General features: G+C 39.9%; 1 protein-coding gene across 1 annotated transcript in view; it reads right to left on the bottom strand.

The window, feature by feature from the left end:
- Positions 1 to 26,336, bottom strand: part of HERC1 (HECT and RLD domain containing E3 ubiquitin protein ligase family member 1) — a 213,642-nt gene that overhangs the window by 162,507 nt on the left and 24,799 nt on the right. Inside the window, exons 2-6 of the mRNA XM_084641722.1 lie at positions 8,315 to 9,270; positions 6,631 to 6,726; positions 5,941 to 6,135; positions 2,994 to 3,305; positions 1,500 to 1,596 (exon numbers count right to left, since the gene is read on the bottom strand). Of these exons, the coding sequence (XP_084497848.1) occupies positions 1,500 to 1,596; positions 2,994 to 3,305; positions 5,941 to 6,135; positions 6,631 to 6,726; positions 8,315 to 9,244 (1,630 nt within the window). The 5' untranslated portion in view covers positions 9,245 to 9,270. The remainder of the gene's footprint in view (positions 1 to 1,499; positions 1,597 to 2,993; positions 3,306 to 5,940; positions 6,136 to 6,630; positions 6,727 to 8,314; positions 9,271 to 26,336) is intronic.

The following is a 26,336-nucleotide window of genomic DNA, read 5'->3' as shown; positions in this document are numbered from 1 at the left end:
TGGTCTCATAGGGTAAGTGACTTCCTGAATGTGGACCTTAAAAAAAATCAGTGTGTGCAGGTAAGCATCACAGAAAGCCACTGAATAGAGAACTACCCAAGATGAGTAGCCTGAAACACTGATCTCTGAATCAGAACAGCAAATCCAGGAATATGTTCGGCCCACTTCGGGTCCAGGTAAACTTTTGAAAGCCAAGAGGACTGTGGGACTATAGCATAAACTAAATAGATGCTATGATCATCCTTATCTCGAGAAAATAGAGCAATACGACTGAACGCGAGACTGATTTTCTAAAATCTAGCAGCAGAAAGACCTGAGCCTCAGAGCAGCACCTACTGGAAACAGGAACAACTGAAACCTGGTATCCAATAAACCTTAAATGTACCAATTGTGTTCTGCTTTTGCTACCTGCTGGGAGGAAAGCTACATTACCCCAGATCTGATCTGGCACAGGACAAAAACTGAAATAGTCAAATGAATGAAATAAGTTTTAGATGCAGCATACTGGTTTTAATTGTTTTCTCACTTATTATTTTGCAAAGTTCAGTAATTCATAATGGATCACTCTAACCAGTGTGAATTAATAAGGTTTTAGTGATACTGTTATTTGAGCACCTTTTTCCTGATGAAAATTGCAGTGAAAAAAAATTTTAATAACTTATTTGCATACACTGTGAAATTTCAAAACACAGAAAAGTATGTTTCCCATTTAACAAAATTAACATAGCACATACAAATTTTAATTTGCTCACCAAGCACACAAATCACCATTAATCCTTCTAAAGATAGTAACTCCTGGAGTGCTACTGTTTTAACTTTTAAGAATTAGTAGAGGTAAACTTTTATCTATAATAATTTCTTTACCATAAACAATTACATATAGCAAACCATTAATATTAATATCAACAGTTCAATAGAAAAAAATCAGTCACCTAGTTATAGCCCAAATAACTATAAAAAGTAGAAAATTCAAAATCAGACAAACCAAAGGAAAGAGAAATATGACTACAGTACACTTACCCTCACTCAAGAAACAGAAATCTTTTCTTCCCTCTCCATTTCCCCCATGAGTATGTATACAGTTGGCCACAACATTTCTAACTTCCAGTTGGTCCTTTCTGTATGTAATCCTACCACTTAAGAACCCAAAATACTTTATGACAAACTTGACCTACATTTTAATTTTGCAATGTTCTACAAAGGTTTTTTGTTCTGTGTTTTTATTATTACAGAAGTTGTTGCGGAAGCTGGAGTATTTGAAGTATGGGGGTTTTGTTACCAAGGAAGGCATAGGGGACAGTTTGGAGCACTGGGAGAAGCATGCTTTTTGAAAACAATCAGACATGTAATAGTTAATTTTGCAGAGTAAATATGAAAACTTTAGAAACCCTAATATACAAGGAAAAAATCTGAATAAATGTGTAGGATCATTACTGAACATATGCCCTTTTCAAAAGCAACAGGTCATGTCAATTTCATACAAGGAATTTTGAAATTACCTAGTCTTCCAAAGTCTCCTTCACCCCAAGTATACAATTCTCCATCTTCTGTAACAGCAGCACTGTGTCTGTATCCAGCTGACACGCATACAACTACCTACGTTACATGCAAAGAAAACGACATTTCTAAAACTGAAGCTGTTGCAAGTAGTAGAATCATACAGAATTTTGAGTCACTAAGGAACAGGGTTATGAAAGTTTGCCTTCAGTAAGAACATTGGACTACTGTATCACAGATCCATTTTTTTGCCCCCATAAAATATATCTTGTTCATTAAATTATAGTTACAAACTCTCTTTTAGTATTTAACAGGCATTTGCAAATGGCAGGGGGGAAAACAAAGGAAGACAGAAATCTGAAATTTGGCCATGTGGCCGCAACTTTTATTTATCAAGCAAGCTTAAACAGGAGTAATTTAAACTGGATAATGCCTGCAAGGCAACCTAGTCTGGCAGCACTAAATGGGAAAAGGGAGGAAAACCCACACCCAGCTGTCATCTGCCTTATTCCCTACAGGTGCAAACCAAGAGCTATTATAGCATGAAAAGGCTCTCTTCCACCCTTAAGACACTCTTATGAATATTGCACCACCTTCTTCTGGATGGACCAATCTGCTTCAGGGTCTGGGAACTGTGAAGGACCTGCCGCCGAAGGCTCGGAGTGCCGACGGGTGAGTAAAAATTCACAGGGAAGCCTCCCCAGCCGAGAGCTCAGGCGGGACGGACAGGACGGTCCCGCAGGTCGCATGTGGCCCACGAGCCGGAGTTTGCCCACCCCTTTAACAACCGGTTTTAAACCGGCTTCAAAATTTAACAACCAGTTCACGCGCACAGGTACGAACCGGCTCCAGCTCACCACTGGGCCTGTTCCTTTCCACCCCACTGCCCCCCACATGTACGGCAGTTGTAAGAGTGACTCATCTTAATCATCTCAAGAGAGTCACTTAAAAAGAAAATCACTTAAAGTGGTATGTATTGCCATTTAATACTGAGAGAGAACTGACAGCAAGAAACTTCCATGTGCTACTCCTGGCTCTACAACTGACTCCGTCTGTGGCCTTGACAAGTCATTCAGCCTCTCACTCAGTTTCTTCATTAGAAAAAATGGGAATAATACAGTATTAATCGACTGCACCGAGGAGTTATGAGGATTAACTAATGAACTCTGAAAAGGAAAAGCACTGTCAGTGTTAAGGATTCTGTGTTAAAATTATTACATGCAACTAAAAAGATCAGTAATCTTCTAAAATTAGGTACCAGTTCAACAAAGCACTTAATCACATGAGTTAGACCCACTGACCACCAAAGGAACTACTCACGACTAAAGCTGAGTGCATGTTTAAGTGCTTAGCTGAAAGAGAGAACTTCTACCCTTCTAGCCTCCCCAAAAGAGTAGTCTTGTATATAAATTGAAATATTTGAATCTTTATGGAAGTAACAGCATTGAATTAAAAAAGCATGAAAACAAAAAGACATTCCATTACATAAAACATACCTTTCCTTGTAAAGGACCCTGAATAAGTTTGGGATATTTCTGTGTTGAGCTATTTCCATGTCCTAGTTTTCCATAGTCACCATCACCCCAGCTGAAGACTTCCCCCTCTGTGGTAAATGCTAAAGTGTGACCATCAGATCCTTTTGAAGAGGATACCTTTTTAATAGACCTGTGAGGCTCAAAAGTCAATTTTTTCAGTGTGGACTGGTTATTGGAGTCACCAAGTCCTAGCCGCCCATAGCTGCCTTTACCACAGGCTCTGACAGAACCATCCGTGGAAATGACAAAAGTACAATATTGTCCAGCTTCAATCTATAAGCAAAAAAGGTAAAAATATTACAAAAGGAAATGCATTAGATAAATACATTAGAGCAAAGCTTAAAGTCTGTACTTTTAACAGAATGTTGTATTCCTTCATGGATCCCTTTTGTGATAATTTTCAGAGTGGTAGCTGTGTTAGTCTGTATCAGCAAAAAGAATGAGGAGTACTTGTGGAACCTTAGAGAGTCTGTTTTTGAAGTTTTTTTGTTGAAGAACTGCGACTTTCAGTTCTGTAACTGTCTGACCAGAGAGATCTTGGTAAGCAAGGCCAGTCCTCGCTTACAGACAGCCCCCCAACCTGAAGCAAATACTCACCAGCAACCACACACCATAAAAAAAAAAACACACACTAACCCAGGAACTTATCCTTGGAACAAAGCCCTGACCACATAGCTATTCAAGGGACACCATCACAGGACCTAATCACATCAGCCACACCATCAGAGGCTCATTCACCTGCACATCTACCAATGTGATATATGCCATCATGTGCCAGCAATGCCCCTCTGCCATGTACATTGGCCAAACCAGACAGTCTCTACGCAAAAGAATAAATGGACACAAATCAGACATCAAGAACTATAACATTCAAAAACCAGTCAGAGAACACTTCAACCTCCCTGGTCATTCAATTACAGACCTAAAAGTCATAATCCTTCAACAAAAAATCTTCAAAAACAGACTCCAACGAAAAACAGCAGAACTGAAATTAATTTGCAAACTGAACACCATTAAATTAGGCTTGAATAAAGACAGAGTGGATGGGTCATTATACAACGTAAAAACTATTTCCCCATACTAATTTTTTCCCCTACTGTTACTCACACCTTCTTGTCAACTGTTTGAAATGGGCCATCCTGATTATCACTACAAAAGTTTTTTTTCCTCCTGATGATAATTGCCCACCTTAATTGAATAGTGTCTTTAGAGTTGGTATGGCAACACACATTTTTCATGTTGTGTGTGTGTGTGTGTATCTATCTATCTATCTTCCTACTGCATTTTCCACTGCATACTTCTGATGAAGTGGGTTTTAGCCCACGAAAGCTTATGCCCAAATAAATTTGTTAGTGCCATAGGTACTCCTCGTTCTTTTTGCGATAATGCAAACTAAAAATTAAGGAGCATTTGGACTTGAACGAGCTATGGGAACGCAGGTTAAGTTGATCTTCTGTAAATCTTAAATTAAAAGCATTCTTAAATTCCAAAATAAAGCTATTTTCTTGCTACATAGATAATATAAATACACCCCAATAAAGCTATTTTACCTAGTAATTTGCACCTCTTCACTCACATAGTTTAAGTTGTAATTCTCACCTTAAACACACAAAACTAAATCAAGCAGGAATAGTAAAATAACACATAGGTACTAGGGACTTTCTCTGGCATGAGTTTAGCGAGGGTGATTTGGGCCTCCTTTAGCTCTGTCAGATTCATGAATGGACATGGATTTCTTTGCTGCCTCGGCCATCCCTGCTTCCAGGGTTAAAAAACAAAGAAACAACTTAATGAAATAGATTTACAGTAGGTTATGCTTCACTGTAACTGATGATAAATAGTCCCTTCTATACACTATTATGAATTCACTGAACATTAAAATGTGTAGTTCCATTAACAATACACAAAACACAGAAGAAATATGTTTTTAAGGGCAATAAGACCAAGGATTAAATGTTCCTGGGCAGAATAAGATTACCTGGAGAACACAAGAAGGAATTTTTCCACACAAAGTGTGCAGCACACAAAATATGTTGTGTGGGTATTTACTATATTATTTAAATAACCAAACACACACATCATACATTAAGCTTTTGTAGATTATATTTGCTTGAAATGTAGTTATGTTGATGCATAAGCCTGCCCTATTAGAGATGTGAACCTACTGTCCTTTGGCATATAAAAATTCCCATTGACTTCAACAGAACTGACTGCAGAATATGGACCATAATCACATCTTTGTCCAGTGACCAAAACAAGCTTTTACCTACACAAACATTGCAAAGCCACAGCAGCAAAAGAACAAACTTTTCTATTTTGTGTCACGTATCAACAAAAGTGGTAAGTTGTGCCAGCATAATCCATGACTGAAAACGGAAAAAACAAAAAGCTAGTCAAGCTTGCTGTGTCAGCAGTTAGAAAGATCCTGCTTTGACTTTTAAACTAAGCAAACTTGATGTGAAAGTAATTGATGGAGAATAAATATTAACAGCTAGAACATCTTTTGGTCTTTAGGGCCACTTTTTTTTTTTTTTTTTTTTTTGGGTAAAGAGTGAAGCACAAAAAATGTAGTAACCCAAAGAATAATCTTCTTTTCAAACAGCTTTTACAATGAACTAGAGGATTTACTTATACACCTGTTCACAGTCATTTAGGAAAAAACTGATTCATGTTTAAGTGTTACTATAGAGAACAATCATGTTTCTTCACAGACCCATTAAGAATTAGGATATATTTCCAGATGTTTTTCTCTCTTCAAATATTAGGACTTGACAGTCAAAACTAATCACAAAAAACTCTTTAGATCTTATTTATTAAAGTATAAAAACTGGAAAAACTTAAAAAATGATATGCATCTTCTTAAGTTTACGACTACAGTACATTAGATACCACTACAAAAATCACTCACAGTTTGTGCATCAGAAAAACTTGGTGCTAGTTTGGGCTGAAGTATTTTCTCTTGTGTTCCTTCTACCAGCTGGTGGCTGCTGTTACTACCCCAAACATACACTTCACAAGTCTCAGAAACAATGGGAGCATCACCAGTTTGTATACTGTCAGTGCTGGCACATGTTCTAGAATAGTCTGATGCCATTCGACAAACCTAATGCAATAAAATAAAAAACAACACTAACAAGGTAACTAAACAAGAATTTTAGTTGACTTTCAATGCATTTTCCTATTGGCCAACCAACATGTGCATTCTTACATTCCCATCATTCTGATTAATTCAATTTTCTACCTAATGCACAGTACTGACTTTTAGCAGTCATCTGGTGGTTAAAATGCAGGCCTGGGTGTCAAGAGATATATGGGTTGTATGCCCAGCCATCCAACAGACTTGTTGCATTATGATCTTGGCCAAGTATCTTAGCTTCAGACTTCCTTCTGTAAAATGGGGATTTCTCCCCCCTCCCCACCCTCCATTTCACAGGATAGGTGTGAGGCTTAATTCATAAAACATTTGTAAAACACTTGGATATCCTTGGAAGGACCACAAAGTTAATAATCTCACTTTTAAAAAATGTGAGCTAAACAAATAAGTGAATTGTATTTTGCACTGTTTCACTCGAAACTCAAAGTTCATTAAAAGACATACCTCCTCAAACAAACACAAAGCTGCCTCATAGAGAGAGCATAAACCATCAGGCGTTCTAGTTGGTTCCCTCCACTGACTTCGATCAGCAGATGATCCCTACAAATTTAAAAAATATTGGTGATGTTGTCAGAAAGAGAGAAGTACACACAGCAATGGCACATTACACAACATATTTTTGATGCATTTATTCTTCTAGTTGTGCAGTGAAATCAAATTTGTTTTCGGAAATCAGTCTATAACCAAAACAAGTTTTAATTTTGAATAACTAAACAATAACATGGGAAATTAATATATTCCTAAGACTTTTCATTTTTAAATTAACCACTCCAAAAATAGTGGTGGGTTAAATTTTAAGTTTGAGTTTTGATTTCCTTAATACTGTTTTAAAGTAGTTGTTTGTGTGCATTTTTAAGGTGAATGCTTTTTCTCTTAAACCACAGATCACACACTATTATTTGTGTATGATGCAAATCCTCCAATGGTTTCAATGATGTTTTTATATTTAATCATCAAAACAAGTTAGACACATTAGACAGCTTCAATTTTACATAAGCAGAGGTTTTCTATGCAAACACTGGTCTTTCACTGGTACATTTATCGCACATAACTAAGGTCTGAAAGACAAACACTATTACAAGCATTTTAAAGCGTCTGGTTTGATTCAGAATCTGATGCAAATCCTCCTAAATAAAGCACTAGTCCCTAATATATCCCTGGGTCAGCTCACCTTCTTTCAACATAGAGCTGACACAAACTGTAAAATACCCATATGACCAACTGTATTACTGTGCATATACAATAGTGATTTTCTGCAGTACATTTAGTAGTTTTGTGCTGTGCCCCACCCCACCCAAAAAAAAATAAAAAAATTCTCCCATTCTTTTAATCCCTTTCAAAATAGGTTTAATTTAGGTTTTTTTAGTAGATGGGCGGGCAGAGGTTTTTGTTTTTCAGTTTAAGAGAAAAATCTGCCCCTGTTTGAGTTTGTGCACATTAAGCTTACGCCTGATAGGTTTTTGACTGCACATCCCCCCGAGATTTCAAGACTTTAAAGAATATTCCAGAGTGGGGAAAGGAACCTCACTCCCAAGGGCGATTTACAAGAATCGCATCAATTTCACTCTTGTTCAGAACTTACACAACAGCTTGTAAATTTTGCTGTTTCTCCCAAAGGTACAAGCAGCAGACACCTGGGTTAATTAGGAGGGTGGGGATGTCACATGCTACACAAATTTGAACAGTGAACCAAGTATATTACACAACTTTGAACACTAAGTGAGTCCAACAGAAAGCAAACTTTAAAACCCAGTTTTGTACTTTTTACTATATTTACTTTGGAATAAAATGTATTTGCAAGTGGATAATTATTCGTACGTTCTTCATACTCTGTACTGTCACACAAGAAGTGTCAGATTTCTTGTTTAGTTGGCTTTTTTAGGCGGCTGAGAGTGGTAGGCAAAAAGACATTCAAACAAGATGATGTTACTGAATATAATCTTTCCAATTTCTAACCCCTTCAAAGCAATTATACTACTACTAAAAATGGATACATATTCCATTCAGTTTTGAGGCGATATGTTTAGATTCAAATTAGTAAGAATTTATTTAAAGTTGTTAATTAATGACAATGAAAGATTTAACCATAATAAAAATCAAATTCCAAATAGAAGTCTTAGATACATACCAAAGATCTCCGCATCTGTGTTAATATATTCATAAAGCAGTCAAAACTGATCATCCCTTCAGGACTTTGCTGTATTTTGTTTTTCTCCATAGCATTTACTACTGCTGATGCTCCTAAAGCCATCTCTATCCATTCAAGAAGGTATCTCAGAGAACCACGCTGGGCAGCTAAACCAAGAAGCAACTCAGATGCTAGCCTACGACCTAAAGTATCTGCCCCAGAGTTAGGAATAGTTACTCCTTTAAGAAATGTCGTTACTTGTGATAAACAGTCAAGTCCCATTGGTGGAATCTTACTTTCATTTGCTAGAGATAAGGGTGGCAAAGAGCTCACAACTTCTATTGCAGTATGAATGACATCATTGCAAAGACTGAGGCCAGGTCCTGAAGCAGGCATCATCCAACTTTGTCTTAGTAGTGCAAATAGCAAGCTTAGTCCAGTCCGGACTCCCATTTCTATTAGAGCATCTGTACTTGACCTGGGACGCTCACTGATAGAATGAACATCTGTTGATCCAGAACTGCTTTCTGGAGAATGCTGTTGCTGTTTCACCTTGCCTTTATCATGATATTTATTAGAAAGTGCATAGAAGACACGCTGCAACACAAGCAGACGTTTTCGAAGTGCTCCAGCAAATGGAGAATCTGAACACACCATCTTAGCCAGTGCCAGCTGGCTGCTAAGAAGGGCATCCAAGTAGTGGTCCTGTTCATCACTGGATAAGGATTCACGTTCAAAATCTGGTAACTGAGGTCCTTTGAGGCACAGAACCTGTTGGGGCAAGGGCACTACTTCCTTATTGCTGACTAATTTAGAATACAGGACAGAAACTCCCTCCCTAGTGGCAATAGATTCACTGTCCTCTGTGATCCAGGAACTGTTTAGATGTTCAAGCCATTTCAGCTTCACTGGTGGCACCATAGCTGCCATCTTTGTTTATTCTTCTGCCATTAGTCCTAGAAATGCAAAAAAGATTTATAGGCATATGCAAAACCATCCTTATTACTTGTTCCTCCAATTAAAAACAACTCCATTTTTATATTATATATATATATATATATATATATATATATATATATATATATAAATATAAAACAAAACAAAACAAAACAAAAAACACACACACACACACATATATATATATGAAGCCAAGGATTTCCATTTGTTTGTGCCTAAATTTAGGCACCTCTACCTAAGTTCAGATACCTAAATAGCCATCAGAGTTCCCACCAATTGCAATACAAAAACGTATACAGAAATTCTGCAGACTAATTTTGATCCTCATTTGAAAATACACATCAATAATCCCTAACAAAAAGGCAGAAATCTGCACAAAAAATTAAATGCCAGAATCTCCATTATAGCTCAAGTTATTCACTCTTAAAACAAATTTAATCCAGATACTTTAGAGTCAAAGTAATTACCCCCCCCAAGACAAATATGTCCCCATTTTACATATATAAAAACGGAAGCAAATAAAGGTTCTATGAATTGCATGGGATCATACACAAACTCTATGCTACATTCACAAAATCATTCTGCCTCTGAACATGTATACTGTGGGGATAAGGCATGAAAATGAAAACATTTAGTGCACAAGAAGTTTTTATATTATCATAGTCCAATATATAGAAGCACGCACTATTAATGACAACTGTATTAATTTTCCCCAAAACACAGAGACTTCCCAATTCTTTAAACCTTTGACATTCTTGAAATCAAATAGTATCAATAAACAGGGTAGTAGTGGCAACATCCACTACTACAATGAATGAAGAAACAGATTTGAGGACATCCCTAATAGCCTATGCCACAACAAAGGGTCTGATCCTGCAAACATACATGTCCTTAAACTTTACTATTATGAGCAGTCCCACTAGAAGTAATAGTCCCCTTTCAGAGTGGGAATCTGGGCATTATTGCAGAAATGATGTTTTCAAAATGGCTGTGAATGCATTAGTAAGGGTCAGCAAAGAGCCCTTTCATCGTATTTGCAGACTTACGCTGTGGCTACGCTGCAGAGCTTACAGTTCTACTAGCTGTGCCACTGCAACAATGCTAGTGCAGATGCCCTAAGCCGATGAGAGAGAGCTCTCCCGTTGACTTAATTATTCCAGCCCGTGCAAGCAGCAATAGCTATGCTGGCGGAAGAAACTCTCCTGCCGACATAGCACTGTGGGCACTTAGGTGGATGTAACTTACATCGCTGAAGGGGATGGCTTACTCACACCCCTGAGCAACATATAACTTATACTGATGTAAGCTGTAGTGTGTACATAGCCTTATTCTCTGGATTGTATTTTTGACTTTATCAGTAGCACCTCAACGGTATTAGATGGGCACATTACTGGATTCATTACTCTAAATAAAATTAAGTATTCAAATAAATATGTACTGCATGTAATTCTGTAGCTTCCCCCACACACATCTTTTGTGTACGGGAAAGCTTGCACACTAACTCCCTAAAGGCAGGAAAAATACCTGTTTGGGGCTACAGAAGACATATATAACTGACTCAAAGGACTCTTGTCAAAAGAAACAAATAGCAAACAACCCAAGCAGATACAAAAATGTAGTCACATTTGTTCTGGACTCTTTTCAAATGCAGGAAGTGACCTGGAGCTCAGAGATAAGTTTATCACTCTAATGAGTACTAAACACTATCCCACTGGCTGCCACCTGCCTGACAAGCAGAGGAGGAATTACCTGTGAATCTGCATTGATGGCAGCTAAATCAGAGAAAATATATACTGTGCCACTCAGTCCCTTGCCATTTTTACTGTTTCTGTTGTAGATTCCCAAAAAACTTCTATAATAATTACTGCCATGAATGGTGCATGCTCTGCTACATGTGTTCCAGCCTTTCCCACCCCCACCCCCCCACCTCCACTCTCAAACTCTCTCACACACACACCCTTGCCAGAGTTTCCATCAGGATTGCCTTTGGGTCTTTTTGGGGAGAGGGGTCTTAATGTAAATATAGTAACATGGTGCTTTTTGTTTCTAACTCTAGAGGTTTCCTTACTATATAACTTCCCTCTTCAGCACAGCAGAACTAAAGAAGAGTAATTTCATATTAGATAATATAACATTTTTATCACTTCTTTATTGCTCCTCTAAACATCAGCCATTGCTATTTCACACTTAGCATAATTGCACATCTTTAATGATAGACAGGATAACAGAAGTTAAGAGACCTTGATAAGTGAAAACAGGTTCCGGAATTTGTGAACACATGTTGATTATACAATGCGAAATTGTCCGAATCCAAATTTATTTGAAAGATGGCTCAGCTCCTATTAGCATTCTGGTAAGAAGATAATTAACAGCAGAGCATTAACAACCTTTGGATAGAAGTGTGCACCACAAAACAGGTCTACTATATTCCCTATAAAATAAGAAGATTCTAGAAAGCTTTCATTAGGAAAATACAAATGAGTCCTTATTAGATTGTTGTTCTCTCATCCAAACACATCAGCAATTACAGGAAGGCCAAAATGTATTGTTGGAACCTGGGGGAATATCTTGTTCATATCAATAGCACACACTTCCCATGAAAGGCTCAGCTTCTACAAACTAGTATCCAAACAAAATCCCTAAACTAATGGCACCAGCACTGACACAAGGGGTTGAGGCAATGATCTTATCACTGGCAATGAGCTTATCCAAAGTGACCACTCTCCCTACAATGTGCATGATAATCAAGGTGGGCCATTTCCAGCACAAATCCAGGCTGTCTCACCCCCCCCCCCCGTACAAACATTTCAATTTGCACAGTGCTTTAGTCACATTCTAGCACTCATTTGTCAACTGCACAGTAGATGAGTAGATCTACAGTGAGTCACAGGAGGAGTACCTAATCCATCTGCAGATGGCACTGGAGAAAAATCTGCCTAATTTTCCCACACACGGAGTGTGTTTGGCTGTACCATTATACAAAAGTGCTGGCAGTGCATACTAGTAGTGAGTGAACTACAGGTGGATGGAGTCAATGTCATCAACCAGACACCAGCCCCAAAGATAAAGCAGATGATCAAAGTTTTCCTTAGGCATGTGGGTTGGTCTAGACTATTTATCCTGCACTTTAGTATTACTGTGGTTCTGTTAAATTTGGACAGAGAAGCAAAGGCTAATAAAGTGAAGAGGGATCAAGGATTTTCACACACTGCCTGTGTGATGATCGTTATTTAAACAGGATTTTAACAGCCAAATCCAGGACCCAACTGATACCTCAGTAGTAAGATGTGGAGTAGTGCCCAGGTGAAGAACAGTCAGTCACTTTTCTCCCCTGAAAGCCCTTTCCTTCAGGATATCAAGTACCCTATGCTCTGGTCAATTACAAAATATTTGGCAATTAGAAGTGAGCGAGAAATCTAAAAGCATTAGCTCCTCAAATAAAAATTCATCCTAAGGATAAACTAGAGGATACTAACGGCATCACTTGATGAAGGGAAAGAATGCCAGGCTTAGCACAGGGTCTCTATTTTCATCAACCCCATAAATGAAAGGCAGGAGCAAACCACGACAATCTGGGAGTGCGCCCAGACTGGACCACAGGTTTGACAACCCAAGCAATGCGAAGGCAGTAAAGTACATGCGAATTTTTGAGGGGCTAAGGGCATTTCAGGCCACATTATTAACTGGTTTGTATCTCCCATTTTCAATCCCCCACATTCCTTTGAACTTTGAGAACAGGAAAGATGGATCATGAGATGCACATTCTATCTGTTTTTTCTAACCATATTCCCTTTTCTTTTTGGGGCTGAAAACATACTAGCTCTCTGTCAGAGACTGGGATTAAACAATCCAAAATGAAGGCAAAGATATTTTTAAAAAGTAAGTCCTTCTCATAGGAGTGGTTAATTAGAAATAAAACAAGGGTCCTATGGTGCACTGTTCTGGCTATGAGTGTAGTCGGGCTAGTTGAGCTCTGGAGAAGAAAGATGTGTAGAGCAACTGTGCTTAAAAGATTTTCTATATAGACAGATATAAAAATATATAATTAAATAAACAAAAAACCACATGCAGCACACCTGCATTGTTTTCTTTATTGTCCTGTTATTTTTATTCATTCACTTGCATTTTAGTCACATTTTGGTATTTGAACGGGCACTGTGTTGTGCAGCCTAAAGCTAGATTAAGGACTCTATCATCCTCCATTCCTTAAAAAGCAGTGAGACAGATTCTTTAATTCTTCACTATTACCTGCCAACAGAAGACAAATTTTTGTCCAAACATAAAACATTGCACAGAATGTAAATTATGTCACTTTTTTTAAAGAAACCAGAAGTAAAAAAAAGCAGCCACTGCACATGTATTTCTGGGTCAGTAAAATCACTACAGGGGTTCAACACATGCACGGCCAACAGGTAAAAAAAAAAGTTTTCAAATGTTCATTTTGGTCCATTCTTTTACTCTGTTTATATAGTACAGTGCACCTTTAAATTTTTCTGCTGATCAGAAATGACAATATTTGCTCTAGATGGATAAAATTAAGATGCCTCCTCCACAATGCCTGGGTAGATGAATAAAGAGCCATCTTCAAACCAGACTTCAATCCTGCAAGGAACTCTACAAAGGTAGAGCAGTGAACTCATACCAGGCTTTAGGCTTCATTCAGAGGCGGCTTGATTTGTGTAAAACTGATAATATTGATAAGGAGACTTAGAGGACACATTCAGGCTCTAGAGACAAAAATATCGATTTTGAAAAATTCTTAACAGGAAAGTAGAAAGATGGTAGTTAATAGGGCTAAATCTAACTCTAAATGTGAATGATATAAACACTGAAAAAGTTAGACAAAAACAAAACTTTAGCTAGAAAGAATGTGTCAGGGTACATCCATGTGCCCCCCCGCAAAAAAAAAAAAAAAACAAACCAAAACACACCAGAGCAGCAAGTTTCACAGCCTAAGTCAACTGACTTGGACTTGAGTGACTTGCGCTACAAGTCTACAAATAGCAGTATAGATTTTCCCACTCAGGCTGGATCCCAGGCTCTGAGACCCACACCCCTCACAAGGTTTCAAAGGCCAGCCTCCAGCCCAAGCAGGAACTATTTTTAGCCCTGTAGCACAAGCCCCTCAAGCCCAAGTCAGTTGATCCAGGCTCTGAGACTTGCTGCCATTGGGGTTGTTTGTTCTGTTTTTGGGAGAGGGGGGCCTTTGCAGTGTAAATGTACCCTTAGAAAGACAGCTGACCCAGGGTTCCAATTTCCTCAAAATGTTTTTAGGTCTGACAATCTGTTACTTCAAATTAACCATGAAGTCGAATATGAAAGGAAGAAGTTTTCAAAGCACTGCTGTAATTCTTGTAAAATGGGTGTCATTTCAAATGAGTAATAAATACGCTTCAGAATGGGATTTCTTTTAGGGATCCCAAAAAGGTTCACACCATGTTCTGCAGAACAGGTTCAGTACAATGTGTCTGACCTTGTCCTGATGAGTCCGCCTCTTAAAAGAAAGTGATTTGGTCTGCACCAGTTGAGTTCTTAGTTTTCCTTATGAGATTTGCTGTAATGAGTGTTGTCCATACCACAAAAACTATCATTATACAAAATAGGCTCAGAAACCAAGTCATTAACCATAGACAGTTCAATAGAGACTTTGAATGGTAACTAATTTCTAGTCACTTGTGCCAAATTTTGATGAGGGGCCCAACAAGGTGACAAGCATTTAATTAGGGCTGTCAAGCAATTAAAAAAATTAATTGCAATTAATTGTGCGATTAATCACACTGTTAAACAGAATACCTTTTATTTAAATGTTTTAGATGTTTTCAATTACAACATAGAATATAAAGTGTACAGTGCTCACTTTATATTTATTTTTGATTACAAGTATTTGCACTGTAAAAAAGACAACAGTATTTTTCAGTTCACTTAATTAATACAAGTACTGTAGTGCAATCTCTTTATCATGAAAGTTGAATTTACAAAATGTAGAATTATGCACAAAAAGTTGCATTCAAAAATAAAACAATGTAAAATTTTAGAGCCTGCATGTCCACTCAGTCCTACTCCTTGTTCAGCCAATTGCTAAAACAAGCCTGTTAACATTTGCAGGAGATAATGCTGCCCACTTCTTGTTTACATCACCTGAAAATGAGAACTCGCATACTCATGGCACTGTAGTAGCTAGTGTTGCAAGATATTTACATGCCAGATGCGCTAAAGATTCATATGTCCCTTCATGCTTCAACTGCCATTCCAGGGGACATGCTGATGACAGATTCTGCTCAATAATGATCCAAAGCAGTGCAGACTGGCGCATGTTCATTTTCATTATCCGAGTCAGATGCCACCAGCAGAAGGTTGAGTTTCTTTTTTGATGATTCAGGTTCTGTATTTTCCGCATCAGAATGTTCCTCTTTTAAGGCTTCTGAAAGCATGCACCACACCTCTTCCCTCTCAGATTCTTAAACCATGGGTCAAATGCAGTAGCTATCTTTAGAAATCCAACACTGGTACCTTCTTTGCGTTTGTCAAATCTGCAGTGAAAGTGTTCTTAAAATAAACATGTGCTGTGTCATCATCCAAGACTGCTATAACATGAAATATATGGCAGAATGCAGGTAAAACAGAGCAGGGGACATAATTCTCCCCCAAGGAGTTCAGTCACAAATTTAATGCATGCATTCTTTTTTTAACGAGCATCATCAGCATGGAAGCATGTCCTCTGGAATGGTGGCCGAAGCATAAAGGGGCGTACGAATGTTTAGCATAACTGACACGTAAATACCTTGCAATGCTGGCTACAAAAGTGCCATGCAAATGCCTGTTCTCACTTTCAGGTGACATTGTAAATAAGCAGCACGCAGCAGTATCTCCTGTAAATGTAAACAAATTTATTTGTCTTAGCGACTGGCTGAACAAAAAGTAGGTCTGAGTGAACTGTAGGCTCTGAAGTTTTACACGGTTTTGTTTAGCAGTTATGAAAAAAAATCTACATTTGTAAGTTGCACTTTCACGACAAAGATTACACTACAGTTCTTGTAGGACATAAATTGAAAAATACTATTTCTTTTGTTTATCATTTTTACAGTGCAAATATTTGTACTCAAAAATATACACTTTGATTTTAATTACAACACAGAATACAATATGTATGAAAATGTAGAAAAACATCCAAAATATTTTATAAATTTCAATTGGTATTTTAATACTTAATGCGATAAAACTGCAATTAATTTTTTAATCGCAATTAATTTGAGTTAATTGTGTGAGTGAACTGCGATCAATCAACAGCCCTACATTTAACTATATTATGAATTCACAGAGTACATTAATACAGTATTTTTAATTGTACTGGAGCAGGTGTTTGTGTCCAGTGGTAATTTAAATCCTGATTTGGGTTTAAGTTTCTTTCTAGACAGATGAATTACCTGGAAGAAAGATACTCTATGCCAGCAATTAGAAGGTGCTTACTAGCTACAAGCACTGTTTTCTGTTTGTGTAATTGTGTAACTCAAGGGTTCTCAACTGGGGGTCAGGACGCCTCAGAGGGTCACAAGGTATTACATTCGGGGGTCGCGAACTGTCAGCTTCCATCCCAAACCCCACTTTGCACCCACCATTTATAATGGTGTTAAATGTATAAAGAAGTGTTTTACCGGTAATTTATAAAGGGGGGTTCACACTCAGAGACTTGCTGTGTGAAAGGGGTAACCAGTACAAAAGTTTGAGAACCACTGATGTAACTGGTGACCTTTATCATTCCTCAGAAGATTCCAATTTCATTTGCCATGTTCTTAACAGCTGGGACAGGTAAAGTGATGGGAACTGTAAGCATAGGGCTACAACTGCTCTTGTGCCGATATCTTAGTGAAAAAAGGCTTCTGGAAAAAGATGCGAGTTGCATTATGCTCTGAAGAAGTCATCTTTATTCCATCTTAATTTCTGCTGAAAGATCTCCACCAGCAGCCTCATTTTCAAATGAACCTTGTCTGGATAAACTCAGTTGCAGCACAATCATCGTTCACAATATTCTTGGAGTAATGCAGAGAAGTGGTCTTAAGTATGTCCATCCCATTGAAATTATTATGAGCAACAGAACCTTCTTTTGGGTAGGACACTCAATGGAAAACTAATGTAGCAGTGTGTGTTTGCTACCATTTCCATGTAAGGAATGGTCTTTGGATTTGGTACTAGTTGCAGCTTCTGTGTGGCTGCTACTGTGAGTCTTAAGTAGAGAGCACTGCAGTAGTCCAGCCTCAAGTGTCAGAGCCATCAACAGCCACTCCTTTGACCACAAGGAGCAGGCAGAATTTTCTTGACATTTGGGATGGCATAAAGGCCATTCTTGGCCATTGCTACATTCTGATCAGGCTGGTGGTAAGGCTGAATTCAAGTGACTTTGAGATTCCAGCCCTCTCTACTAGCTATGGTACGGACACCCTCCCATGAGGTGGAAAACATGGACCTAACTATATCAAGAGATTTCCAGATAAACACATTGTCTACTCTGACTTCTTTAAGTTATTTATAACCTGTTATTCATCCAGACACTAGAGAAGATGGTCAACTGTATTGTCTGCCTCAGAAGTGAAAACTACACAGCTATGTCATCTGAATACTGACATTTGAGTCCACAGCTTCTCCTCATGTCCCCAGGTTATCTTTTTATGTATGTTTAACTTTGGGGAGGAATGGGGTGGAGAATCAATTTGAAACACAGGTGAGACTGCTCTCCTATCATGACTCTAGGAAGAAAGAAAGAAACTATTACAGGAAAATTTGTCAACTCCTGCAAGAGCCAGCAAACAGTCTTATAGCACCAGACAGATCCAAAACTGCTGTTTTACCACTTCCCATAGTTATGAAATCATCTACTAGTGTGACTGGTGCCGATTCTGTACCCTAGCCAGGCCTTAAACCCATTGGGTGAGGACCAGAATACCAGCAGAGGTAAATTGTTGCTGTCTTATTGATGACCTTACCCAAGAAAGCAAGCTCTGAAACCAGGTGAAAGTCAGATTATTGAAGTTCAATTAAAAACATATTTTGTTTAATATTGGCTGGACTACACCATATTTCAAGGATTATACCAGATGTTGACATCCGTGGTGAGAAGTAGCTACAGGCATCAGTAATATAGCATAACAGGTGTTCATGAGACTAATAATCCTTCCTACTTTTAGGCCATCCTGACCAGTAAATCTTAACATTTTAGGATAAAAAAAGCCCGTTTCCTGGAGTCTTGTCTGTACTTAATTAAACTGGATAAAGCACTCAAGAGACCACTGTAGAGAGAAATCATTCAAATCTGCCAATACAATTTAATGGAGAGCTACAAAGTGAAACAAGACAAAACAGTAAGTAGACCAGGAAATTGAAGGTTAGGACTCCTGGGTTCTGTTGCCAAACATGCTATATATTTGCTGTATGGCCTTTAGCAAATGTCTGGGTTGTAGTTTATATATAATCTAAATTACAGGGATATTAAAGACAATGTTTGTCAAAGTACTTTGACAATGTTGAATGAAATCTGAACTCCAAGAACAAAAGTATTTTAACCAGTACCAGTAAAAAAATTTATAGTTATGATCACAAAAAAGGAGTTACCTTTATAATCCCCTTCTTTGACCCATATTTACATGCTTTTAACTTTCACCTTTTGGGCTTCAATAAGAAAAATCCCTTCAGCTACTTCAGTTATAGCTAAATAATAAAAAAAGACTTTCCACTGTAAAATCATTAACCAACCAGTTTAAATAACTAGGAGCACAGCAAACATTTTAATCATGCACATAGACAGCCCTTGTTCATTTAAAAAAAAGCTGGTTAGGATTTAACCAGGATAGTAGATTGAACATTGTCTGGTGATAAGAAAATTTCCTTAAGGCTACAAATTCACACAGCAAGATGATTCAAAGAGTTTTGTTATTTCAATCTTACACAATGTGCCTATTTTAAACACTCGGTGCATGAATAGTTCCATCATTAAAGCAAAATTCAGGTTGACTCAATGTTAACATAAAAAGACAGGCCACAAATCCCCAAATCCTCCCTGTCCAGCACAGTCACTTAGAAAAGCCAAATCAAACAGCAAAGGTTTGTTACATGACAGTTAGACTTTATCAGGATTGGAGTGAAGTTAAGAGGAGTAAATTCCAAAGTCAAGGACACTCCCCTTACAACACTGCCCCTTGCCAAAGGCACATGCGAGCCTCCTGATAGATGGTTTACTTTGAGGGAATAAAGGTGACAATACCCAGTTTGTGCTGACTGCTGCCTTCTAAGGCAGCTTCTTAATTCTGGTTCCAGGAGTATGAAGTGAAGTATTGGAGGGAATTAGGAGTGAACAAATTCATATTGCTCCCTGAACCGGAACCCTAACTGGGCCAGTTTCACTAAAGTAAAGTTTAAATAAAATGATTTAGAATAGTTTCTCTGTTCTGAACAATGTTTCCCAGACTGATTAAGGCTTCAGCATTGTGCCTCTTCCCAGAAAGCTTGTGTCCAATTTGTCAATCCAATTTTGTAAGAGACCACTCTTCACTCTCCTCTGACTCTCTACCATTACAGTGATCATTGGACCTAAAAATCAAAAAAAAAAATGTAGCATGGAAATGCCCGCTCTTTCCCATTCCTACTTCTTCCCCCTGCTTAGCAGTGTATAAATATATTTAGTGACATACCACAACAGATCCTGGATGGCCTGGAGGACGCCACTGGCTTTAATCTTTTGCTAGAAATGTTAGCACAGATAAGACTTCTAGAACCTGTACACCAGGGCCTCATGGTGAAGAGGAAGGGAAGATAAAGAGAAGACTCTGTAAAACCGTGGCAGTATCACCACCATGGAGGTAGTGTCTTGCCTGCTCCAAAAATTCTCCAGTGTTTCGTCATTAAAACGGGATAGCTACTATGCATTGCTTGGAACTCTAATCTGCCAAGTTCTGAGGTACAGACTGCCAAAGTTTTGGAGAGTCAAGCTAAAGCAAAGCCAGCCTAGATGCTTTTGGTATTGAGCTCATGACCTCCCCCGGGCTCATTTCTTTTGAATGGCTCTTTGACAAACATGTCCTCTTCCAAATAGGTAGGGTAGACTGACTGCCACTGCTATGTAGATCTGAGGCAAAGGTTCCCAAACTCATGATGCTTTTTGATAGTTAGAAAGCACATGTCTGAAGTGACATTGGACCAGAAAAACTTTACTCTTTTCCCTTCAGCTTTGGGACTCCTAGAAGAATAGACATTATCTGTTGTTCAAATTCATGGAGGATGTGTGCGCACCTCTGTCCCTGTCAAGAGGGAAAATACATCTCACAGTTGTCTCTGAAGGGGCATATAAGGAGCCCTACTTGAATGATGATTACAGGACAGCACTACCAAAATCTGCACCCAATCTGGAAGCACACACTAGGGAATAGTGAGTGGCAAATGTGGATAGTTTCACATAGTTGCTCTACATATGTCAAATGGAAGTGTTCCCCAAAATAGGCAGAAGCATCTGCCAGAATTCCACTGTGGCTAGGATGATCTTTCCTAGCTAACTCGTAAGTTCCTCCTATTCAGTCAGACTCATTTGAATAAACTCTGTGTTGATATAAGTTGCCCCCAATCCTGTCAGTGAAAGCCAGGAACAGCCTAGATGTATTTCTGAACAATTATATTCTATCATAATAAAATGACAATGTTCTCACTATATCTAGTGTGTGAAGCTTTGCTTCACCAGGTTAGCAAAAGGCTTAGGAAAGAAAATTAGCAGGTGAATGGACTGATTTATATGGAACTCGAGACCACCTTAGGCAGGAACTTAGGGTGAGGTCTAAGTGAAACACTTTCTTTGAAAGTGAAAGATCTTGTGAAACACTTTCATTGGAAAACCAGGCATAACAGCCTGAATCTCTTCCAGCTGATGGACTCCTATTGAGCATATTGCTTTAGGGCTAGCAAATAGTCCAGGACTGAATAAACTGGTGCTATCAGAGGAGAAAACTGGTGCTGATAAGATAGAAAATCTCTTCCTTCTAGCTTTGCAAGACTGTCTTCATTAATTTTTCCTGCTCTGGAGTAGAATGTTCTGAACAGACTCTTTCATGGAGGTCACCCAGCCAGAATCCAGGCTGTCAGGTGTGAAGATGCTGGGTCCAGATGGAGGATCAGACCGTTGTCCTGGGACACTGATTTGGGAGAACGGGAAGAAGATCGGTAGCTGTGCTGATAGGTTCACCAGATCTAAGTTCCAGAACTACCTGCTCCACTCTGGGGCTATCATGGTCATTCACCCTGTGTCTTGCCCCAGTTTCCTCAGGACCCTATGAATCATGGAGATAGGAAGAAAGGCATATATCAATCCCAGTGTCCTAGGGATGAGCAAACAGTTTGTCAGAGTCTGGGCTTATGCTAAATGTCTGACACTTGTTTGAAAAACTACAAATCCACCTCTGGGAATCTGTATTTGCAGAAAATCCTCTGTATGCCTGAGTCTTTGAGGAACCACTTGTGGTTTTTACAGAAACTCCTACTAAGCTGGTCTGCCAAGATGTGCTGAAAACTGAGAAGCTGTAGAGCTACTGGCAAGATCTGATATAGGATACACCACTTCTACAGACATGGCCACCTGACAAAGTGGGAATGATCTTGCACTCCTTTCTCTTGATGTACCTGCATTGTTGTGGGGTTGTCCGTCAGTACCTGACTTGATGATCCCTAAAGGACAGACACGAAAGCATTGTATGAAAGATGGATGGCTCTGAGCGCTACAAGATGTGTGTGTAAGCAGGCTTCCTGAGGAGACCACAGTCCCTAAATTTTCAGTTGATCCAGATTTCAGTTGATCCTGAGAGGAGGCGTTTGTTACCAATATCTTTGTAAGCAGATACGTGAAAAAGGAAGCTCTGTTGCACATCAGAAGTGGTTCTATCCATCACTTCTTGTGAGCCTTGACCGTCATGTCCACACAGTGTCTGCTGAGTAACTACACTGATTTTGACCACCCTCACCTGGATTCAAGGTGAAGTCTGGTATGCTGTGTGTCATAAGTACACAAAGCCATGTGTCCCAGAAGTCCAGGACAAGTACTCACCAGTGTTCTTTGCTGGTCACAAAGTTGATTGATAAGGCCAAACACTGTCTGAAATCTTTGCAGTAGAAGGTAGGTTCTTGCTTAACACTATGAACTCTATGCTGAGATGGAGCATGCATGGATTTCTCTCTGCTGACTTTCAGACCTTGTGATGCAGAGACTTTCAGGATTGTGTGTACTGAACTGGTCACCTGTTGTGGTGATCTTCCTCAAATTAGCCAGTAGTCTATGTAAGAATATACCTGGATTCCTCATCTCCTTGGATGAGCTGCCACTACTGACATATCTCATGAAAACCTTTGAAGCTATAAAGAGCCCATCCTATCAGGAATCTCAACTATTTCCTATAATCCAGATATATGGAGATATGAAAACAAGCATCTTGCAGGTGGAGAGCTGCAAACCAGTCCATAGGCTCTAATGAAGATACTACTGAAGTTACTGTCACTATTCTTCAGAATCTTGAGAGAAGCGTCCCTGAAAAAGGACAGGGAAAAGGGGAGGGAGTTGGAATAGGATATCCTTGCTCATGATCGCAAGGAAACACGAGCTCAAGTATTCCCAGCCCAAAACTTGAAAATAAAAAGGGACACCAAAAAATAAATTTCTAGAGGGAGGAGGGAAAGAAGTGGTGTAGAATAGAATACTTCTGGGGCAAATTCTGTGCCAAAAAATTAAAAATTCTGTGAACAATATTTTAAAATTCTACAAAAACTTTTGCATATTTTATTTGTCAAAACAATACGATATAATCAAGTTGTCAGCAGGTATGTCTGTAACAACACAGATGCGCACAAACATTGCCCCAGGAATAAAGAATTAAAGAAACCCCTACAACAACCCAGTTCCTGTTTCTCTGCCCCCTCCCCTCTCAGAGCCCAGCCATGGGGCGCTGCCCCCCAACCCGGACACCCACACCCCTGCCCCCCCAGAATCAGCAGCGGGTCTCCCCAGGCCAGGCACCCACACAGCCCAGCTGTGGGCTCCCCCAGCACAGACACCTGCATCCCCTAACCCCCAGAGCCCAAAGATCCAGAGGGAGAAACAACCTGATGCTGGGTCCCAGGCTTGTATGCAGTTTCCTGCATGCTGTCTCCTCCTTCAGGATGTGCTGAGAACTCCAGCTGCCGGGAACCCTCCAGCTCCTTCCCACACCTCACGACAGTGTCTTCTATTTGCAAGCTGGGCTCTGCTGAGTCCAGCAGCCCTAGTGGCAGCCAGCAGCTCTTCCGCTCATTGCTGGGCGGAAAGGAAATTCTGTGCATACAACATTAATTTCTGCACAAATTCTGCATTGTGCAGTGGCGCAGAATTCCCCCAGAATAGAAAAGATCTTGTGGTAATCAAGCAAGCTTCCAACGTTTGCATCAAATCTGCTGCCTATTCAAAGCCCTGAACGGTAGGGCAGCTTAGGAGGTAGCAAAGGGTCACCTCTGCTGAAATTTCTAACTCCTCAGTGGCTCAAAAGACCTTGGTGGTTGACGATAGTATTAGATCAAGATGCGCTGCCTGAAATTTTTGCTGTTGTGTCCGCTTCCTTTTAGGAGTTGTGACAGAGAGTCCTAAGGAGCAAAGGGTTGCCCTGGAATCTTTTAACATCATGGGTTTCATCAGTACCACTGCTGAAAGAGTCATTGCTCTCAAATGAGAGGTTCTTCACTGTTCCCTTGACCTCCCTAGGAACATCAGATGACTGGAACCAAGTCAATCTCCTCATAACTACTGCAGGGGCCATTGTCATTCCCCACAGACAGACACATTCAGACACAGCCTGTAGTACCATCAGCTGGACTTTGCCATAAGTAATTTAAGCCCTTATGTTCCTGGGAAAACATCAACAAGATTAGATCATTTGTCCTAATTTAAGAAACCATGTTTTCAGACCAGCACTTGGTAGTTAGCAACCTTCATTTACAGACTTCTAGATGAACAGACCTCTTGGCTGAAAAGATTCAATATTTTGGGATCCTTTTCTCTGGGGTAGATTTCAAAGAACTTCATTGTTTTGTCTTCTCCTGTACAGCTTGCACAACCAAAGAGCCAGGTGCAGGATGAGAGTTTAAATGCCTACATCACTTTGCAGGTAGTCAATATCCTCTTTATGTTCTACTGGAGGTGACTGAAACAGAAACAAGCGTATGCCAGACAGACTTGGCAAGATTCAGCAGGCAATATTTTATTGGCATGGCTAATCTCCCTGCTGTTGCGGAATGTAATATGTCCAAGGGCTTGTGTTGTTTCTCTTGCACAAACTTGAGAGAAACACATAAGTCCTGTGCCATGCACTTTATTACATCCTGGAAAGTCTTGAATTTATCACGAAAGGGTAATGTAGGTGCAGTTACCACCTCATTGGGAAATTAGGAGGCTGCAGCCAGAACTTGATTTCTCCCACTGGAGAATGATGTTTGTCTCAACCCTCCTCCTCTTGCCTCACCAGTAGCTGCAGTTGGAGCATCTGAGTTTCCTGAAGAGGCTGAATGTGCCTGCTACATGAAGGAGGCTTACCCCTGGACATACGGGATGAGGCTGGCTTCCTAGACTAAGAGTCAACAGCCAAGGGATCCAGTATGGCCAAGGCTGATATGGATAGGAATTGTGTGGTGGAGGGCACATTGGGGATACCTAGTGGGGTGATCTCTCTGCAATCCTGATCACTCCCTAGAATCTCTCCCCGATTCCCACTGAACTACTGAACAGGAAGATGTAGGACAAGCAAGTGAGGAGTCTCTGCTGTGCTCAGCAGAAGAGGAAGGCAGGGCAAAGAGGAGAAGTATACCTCTTCTGTGGAGATGTAGTCTTATCAGGTGTACCCTGTCTATGCATAGGGGATACTGGTATAGGACAACTATCTGGCCCTGTATGGAGGTTCTACAGAAGAGGACTTTACAATGATCTACCTAAGTCTCTCCTGCAGAAATGACTCCAGTACAGGGTCCACCTAAAGATCATCTGGTATCATGTATGTACTTTCTGGATGCCAAGGTGGTTGGCATGATACATCAAGCACCATACAGGTAGCCAGTACAGAGGTGTGGGGTACAGCTACAGCTGAGGATACAGTCACTGCAGAGACTCCAGATACTTGGTGTACTGTTTAGCACAGTCCTTAAATTTCGACAGTACTCCATGAGCTGCCTTAGACATTAGTATCAGGTACCAAAAGGGGGTCTTCTCTAACTCACGACCTCTCACTGACTGACCAAGCAGCAAGCCACAGGGCTTGTCTACACAAACATTTTGTTTACAACAAGCTGGAGTGTTAATCTATCCTGCACTAGCCTGCGGCGTACTAAGTGTCAGTGTCAACTTAATTAACACTAATTACACTACACTAAGGGCATGGCTACACTTGCAGATGTAGAGCGCTGGGAGTTAAACCAGCCTTAGGAGACCACAGCAGGGAAAACGCTGCCGTGTGTTTACACTGTCAACAGCAAGCGCACTGGCATGGCCACATTAGCACCTCTTGCAGCACCACAAAGAGCAGTGCATTGGGCGGACATCCCAGTGTGCAATTGGCTGCAACGTGCTTTTCAAATGGGGGAGGGGCGGAGGTGGAGAGTGACAGGGAGTGTGTTTTGGGGGGCTGAGAGTGTGTCAGCATGCTGTCTTGTAAATTCAGACAGCAGCAGACCCTCCTCCCCCACCTTCTCTCTCTCTCTCTCTCTCACACACTCACAACAGCAGCATTCCACAATAAAGGCTTGCTTTGTCCCAGAGCAGATAAGCATGCCAGTTGTCAGAAAGAGAGCTTTGAAAGAGGATATCTGCATGCCTGCAGATGATTTCAAAACAATGAGAAGAGTGGCCACTTGACTTCAGGGGATTATGGGATGTTTCCGAAGGCCAATCACAGTGCAGTAATGCAACACCTCGTCCACACTGATGCCCGGGCATTTCAGCTGGGGTGCAACAAGCTTTATGCTTCTCATGGAGGTGGATTACCAGGAGCGCTCCAGCTGCAGAGTCCAGGCGCTCTACATGCCTTGC

The sequence above is a fragment of the Lepidochelys olivacea genome, assembly GCF_965140295.1.
Source record: "Lepidochelys olivacea isolate rLepOli2 genome assembly, chromosome: 10".
NCBI lineage: Eukaryota > Metazoa > Chordata > Testudines > Cheloniidae > Lepidochelys > Lepidochelys olivacea.
Note: the sequence above shows the minus strand (reverse complement) of the source record. Positions and strands in the feature narration are given on the sequence as shown.